This window comes from Herpailurus yagouaroundi, unplaced genomic scaffold, assembly GCF_014898765.1.
Source record: "Herpailurus yagouaroundi ecotype Mexico unplaced genomic scaffold, PumYag 160, whole genome shotgun sequence".
NCBI classification, from domain to species: domain Eukaryota; kingdom Metazoa; phylum Chordata; class Mammalia; order Carnivora; family Felidae; genus Herpailurus; species Herpailurus yagouaroundi.
In genome coordinates, this window is record NW_024412401.1 from 7242565 (window position 1) to 7248564 (window position 6000).

Consider the following 6000-nt stretch of genomic DNA (forward strand, 5'->3'; position numbering starts at 1 on the left):
TAAAGGAAAGGTCTCCAAGGAAACTGAAGACATTATCAAAAAGAGAAAAACAGAAACTCACTAGAACATAATACAGTATACCTAAGGATATTCTATGTGCTAATATAAATTTTTTTTGAGAGAGAGATGAGAGAGAAGACCAAGCAGGCACCATGCTCAGCACAGAGCCTGACTTGGGGCTCAATCACTAGACTGTGAGATCATAACCTGAGCTGAAATCAAGAGTCGGAGGCTCAACCAACTGAGGCACCCAGGCGTCGCACAAAAATTTTAATATAACATATTTTTAACATTTAGAACAGGGATCTGAGATATTTCCATATTCAATACATTTTCAACAATGATCTGAGGGATATCTCAATTGGGTGGTTCCTTATTTTCAGAATCTAAAAAGAAATTGGCTTAGAAGTTAGGCAATTACAAAAGGAGCTGTGAGGCATTGGAATTCATGACAAATATACATGAATGCTCCTTCTATGAACACATAAAGCAATGTTCTGGTGTTGAAAAAAAAGAGTTAAAATTCCCATGCTTACTCCTATGTCAAACAACACTTTTGTCCTTGAAATTATTTCTATTCCTCAACAAACACAAGTGAAGCTCCTACCTTATCTCTCAAACCAGATATTTTTTTCACATAGTACCCTGTTGTCTTCACTTTGACACTTATTATAATTTTTAATAAGACATTTGTTGAATGTGGGAATGCAAGCTGGTGCAGCCACTCTGGAAAACGGTATAGAGGTTCCTCAAAAAACTAAAAATAGACCCTACGACCCAGCAATTGCACTACTAGGCATTTATCCATGGGATACAGGTGTGCTGTTTCAAAGGGGCACATGCACCCGCATGTTTACAGCAGCACTATCAACAATAGCCAAAGTACGGAAAGAGCCCAAATGTCCATCGGTGGATGAATGGATAAAGAAGAGGTGGTATAGACATACAGAGGAGTATTACTTGGCAATCAAAAAGAATGAAATCTTGCCTTTTGCAACTACGTGGATGGAACTGGAGGGTATTATGCTAAGTGATATTAGTTAGAGAAAGACAAAAATCATATGACTTCACTCATATGAGGACTTTAAGAGACAAAACAGATGAACATAAGGGAAGAGAAACAAAAATAATATAAAAACAGGGAGGGGGACAAAATAGAAGAGACTCATAAATATGGAGAACTGAGGGTTATTGGAGGGGTTGTGGGAGAGGCGATGGGCTAAATGGGTAAGGGGCATGAAGGAATCTACTCCTGAAATCACTGTTGCACTATATGATAACTCATTTGAATGTAAATTTTAAAAAATAAAAAAAAACAAAATTAAAAAAAAATCTACAAAGTTGACTAATAAAGAGAAAAGTCCTAATATGTATTGGGAACTTATATTCCCAAGCACTATTCTTGGCCTTTTGTACCTATTTATGATTTAATCATCTTGCCTTCTTTTTGAGATAACTGTTATAACTCACTAGATAAACTGTTTGAAGAGAGAATTAGAGACATTAAACGATGTGCCTAATAAATTTAAAAAAAAAGATATTTGTTGAATGAAGGTTTGTTCATCCACTAGACTGATACTCTGTAAGGGAAAAATTTATGTCTATTCTGTTCACCACTGTACATCTAGTCCAATACTGGGTTCGATTAATACCTGTTGAATAAACAAACTGAATGAATCACCCTTTCTTTCCATTCTCATTGCTGCCTTAGTTTAGGCCTATCTAACTGCAAAGTTCTAATTCCCCCTCTAATTTATTCTCTGTAATACAACCAGAATGATTTTTCCAAAGTGCAAATCTTCTGGGCAAATACTCAGGAATGAAATTGTTGGATCATATATGTTAAGCATATGTTTAACTTTATAAGCGGTTACACAACTACTTCTGCACAGAAACTAGAAAATCCTAGGACTTCACTAAAAAAACAATGAATTTTATGATATATAAATGTAAGTGAATAAAAAATCTTTAAAAATTTTTTGAAATAAATTTGATGGTACATTCATGCTTGAAGCATTTTAAAGAGGACATCTATGGGGCACCTGGGTGGCTCAGTCGTTGAGTGTCTGACTCTAGATCTCATCTCAGGTCTTAATCCCACGGTTAGGGGATCAAGCCCTGCAGTCCAGCTGGGCACGAAGTATGCAGCCTGCTTAAGAAATTCTTTCTCTCTTTCTCTCTCTCTCTCTCTCTCTCTCTCCCTCTCTGCCCCTCTCCTCCACTCACGCTCTCTCTAAAATAAAAATTAAAAATAAATAAATAAATACTGCCGCTCTAAGAACTCAAATAATCAGAAAAGTCAAAAGACTGAGGACAGGAAATAGCCTATGTATCTCAAATTTCTCTTGGCCTACAGCGGGTAAGATAATACTCTAAAGTTGGTAAGTTTAGACACAGAAACATAAAGTATTTAGATTTATGATAACTATTATACCAGTGACAAAGGTCCTTTTACTATCCAACTTAATACCCTTTTCTACCTTTTTTTTTTTGCTTACTACAGAAAAAATAGTTTTTGCTAATTCAAAAAGTAAAAATTATAAAGAACCACCTTAAAATTAAAAGGCTCCCTTGAGTCCTAAAGCCGTTGCACATACTGTTCCCACACCCTTCCACTGCCACCCCTCCCTCAACTTCACAGACCACCCAACGTCAACACTAAAGCAGAATTAAGCTGTCCCTCCAGTTCTGCCCCAACTGCAGACATTGCTCCCCTACAAAGCGCTCCCGGCACGGTCCCACAATTATTAGCTTCTGCCACCAGGCTGGCAGCCACTGGGAGCAAGGGCTTTGTAGCCACTGCTGGCACAAAGTAACCGCTCGACCGCTCGATTCATCAACCTGCCAGGTCCGCGAAAGGGTGGGTCACACCAACGCGTCTGGGCTCGGACTCCCCCGCCCCGCCAGCCCGAGGCTTCTTACACTCCGAGGTGCGTGTGAGACACGATCTTTCCGCAGGCAATGGTGGCCGGGCCTGGCTCAAAGCCGAGCGCCTGCAGATACATCCAAAGATGCTCCTTCTCGAAAGAGGTGACCCAGACCGAGCTCATCTTCGCGGTAGGCAGTATTACTGCAAAGGAACTAAGGGCAGGCCCAAACGACTCAGAGGCCCCTCATGCTCCCTCCCTACGGGCAGCCTGAGGTAGTGGCGGCCGCTCCATTGCCACCGTTTGTTCCTCTCTCGCCCGGAGCCATTTCACCTCAAACGGCCGTAAAGTCTCAGGGAAATGAAGAACCTAACGGTACTACGGTACAACTGCCTAAGCGAAGGTAATAGAGACCAAGACTCCCGCGCTTCCGGAAAGGCGGTAAACGCCGGCGCTGCCCTGCTTCCGGGGGAGGAGGGACTTCCTCGGCCGACTATATCTCCCGCCATGCAAAGCGCCCTTCGCTCCCTCCCTTTCCGTCAGACCCAGACGAAACACTACAAGACCCACACTGCATTGCGCTGCCAGCGACTCTTTTGCTCTTGGGTAACTGCAAAAAGTATCTTGCAGGGTTGTGCAGCTTCGCGCTTTCTGATTTTTAGTATCTCTCATTCTTTTTGCTCATGTAGGTCTATTTCATTGGCTAAAAGCCGTATATTTAGGATTCAGACTCGGTGTAGTGAAAAAGCATTGGGTTCCATCTTCACCTGTCTCACTAGCTGTGAGATCTAAACACATCTAACCACTAAGCCCCAGGTCTATTATTAGTAAAATCTTGTGTGCCCTCAAATGCTAAATGTTCCTTTCTTCTTCCTGCTGTAAGAAATCTGGCTCTCCCCTAAGTATACAGCGTCCTCCTGCAACCCTCTCTACTGATGACTGTTTTCTCCCTCACACCCCATATACAACAGTGCCTGGAAATGGGGGGGGGGGGGGTATAATACTTATTTCTTATTATCACCTCTGGCAATTATTGCCTCACTAAAACCAGCTGCTTTGAATTTTATGCTTCCTCCCACAACTCTTGCTTCCAGAGGTCTTGTGTAAGATGGGGTGCTGGACCTCATTTTTTAGATTTAGACTTGCTTGTCTCTCCCACATTACTCTTGGGATAATTTTTGCTGATTTCAGTATCCACTTAGATGACCTTACAGTGTCCTGGCCTCTCAGTTCCTTGAACTCTTCTCAATAATCTGGCCCCTTTTTCTCTTTGCCAGGCTTATCTGGCAGAACCCAAGTCCCTATTGCATCCAGTTTTCTGCCTATCCCACAACTGCAACTTAGCCCCTAAACACAACCATGATGCCTGCTGTCACTGAAAATTCATGACACCTCCAATGGGCTCTTAGGCCTGTCCCTCTCCACCCTATTTACCCCAAATCTCACTCTCCACACAATTGTACATATCTTCTTCCCTTAAATGTCCAATGCTTCCTTTCTCCTCCTCTCGATGATGTCTTTTGTCCTTAGTTAATAGATGCTTCCAGGAAAGACCTTCAATCAACAGTTTACCAACCTGCCTGTATCTTTGCCTACATTAATCTTATTAGTCTGGTTGAATTAAGGTGCACCTCCCTAAGATTAGTCCTTTGACTTATTCAACAGGTCGTATTCATTTTCTCCTACTCAAAGAGTTTGCTCCAGCATCTGTCCTTTATTCTCTCCTGCATTACCAATTCTTCCCATAAGTATACAAACATGCTGTGCTTCCATTGTTTAAAAAAAAAATCCATTGACCCCAATGCCTTTCTAGCTACTACTCCACTTCTTATTACAACAAAATTTCTCCCCAAAATTTTCTTTTTCATTTTTTTTAATGTTTATTTATTTTTGTAGGAGAGAGAGACAGAGCATGAGCAGAACAGGAGCAGAGAGAAGGGGAGACACAGAATCCGAAGCAGTCTCCAAGCTGTTAGCACAGAGCCAGACATGGGGCTTGAACTCACAAACTGTGAGATGATGACCCTAGCCAAAGTTGGGCGATTAACTGGCTGAGCCACCCAGGCACCCCCTCCCCAAAGTTTTCTATACCCACTTCACTGCTAATAGTAATTTCCAAAGCTACTCATATCAATTGGCATTCTTCTTTCGCAAGCATCGAAACTGCTTCTGAAGGAGTTTTATTCAATGGGTATTGGGTAGCATAAATAAAGCATGGAAAGGCCAGAGAATTAAGTTCAGAAAACAGCAAATTCATGTGCCAATCCACTCAAGATTTACATGCCAGCAATCCAATTTACTTGCTAAAAAAATAGCTTAATGTATTATTGTAGGTGAAGCCCTTGTGACCACCACCAAGGACAAGAAGTAAAACTTTTCCAGCCATCCCAGAAACCCCTCACTTCCCCCAAAATAAACACCATTCTCACTTTTATAGTAATCACTTCTTTGCATTGTCTTACAGTTTTACCACCTAAGTGTACTTCTCTAGACACTATTTGTATTTCCCTTACCTTTTCCTTTTTTTTTTTTTTTAGTCTTTCACAGGGTTGGGTTCTTTTTAAATAATATCACTTAATATACAGGCTTTCCTCCATCCTCCCCCTCTCCTTTTTTTCCTTACAATTTTTTCTTATAATGTTTTCTTACAACTGCATCCTTGCTGCAGTTCAACACGTTCTTCTCCGTCTCTATCTTCTGTATTTCCTTCAAAATGACACCTGGATCCAGAGGATTGATGACATTCAGGTATGATCCCTTTGGCAAGTTTAGATGATAGTTGATGTATGTTGTTTCAGGCAGTACATAGCTTCATTTATGCCACTGACAGGTGTTGATGCTAAATGCCTAGGTCTATTAATTCCTTGGGGATTGCAAAATGAAAATTCTAATTTATTGTTTGTTATGAACTGAATGTTTGTGCCTCCCTCTCCCCCCACTCCATTCCTATATTGTAATCCTATTCCTCAATGTGACGGTATTAGAAAGCGGGGTCTCTGGGAGGTAATTAGCATTAAATGAAGTCATCAGGGTAGAACCCTCCTGAATAGGATTAATACCCTTAGGGGAGTCACAAGAGAGCCGGCTTACTCTCTCTCTCTCTCTCTCTCTCTCTCTCTCTCTCTCTCTCTCT

At 41.3% G+C, this 6000-nt stretch overlaps 1 protein-coding gene across 1 annotated transcript in view; it reads right to left on the minus strand.

Moving 5' to 3' along the window:
- The window catches only part of HAUS6 (HAUS augmin like complex subunit 6), a 39435-nt gene extending 36122 nt beyond the window's left edge, over window positions 1-3313 (minus strand). The window contains exon 1 of the mRNA XM_040481348.1: window positions 2923-3313. Within this exon, the coding sequence (XP_040337282.1) occupies window positions 2923-3050 (128 nt within the window). The 5' untranslated portion in view covers window positions 3051-3313. The remainder of the gene's footprint in view (window positions 1-2922) is intronic.
- Between the last annotated feature and the right edge of the window lie 2687 nt (window positions 3314-6000).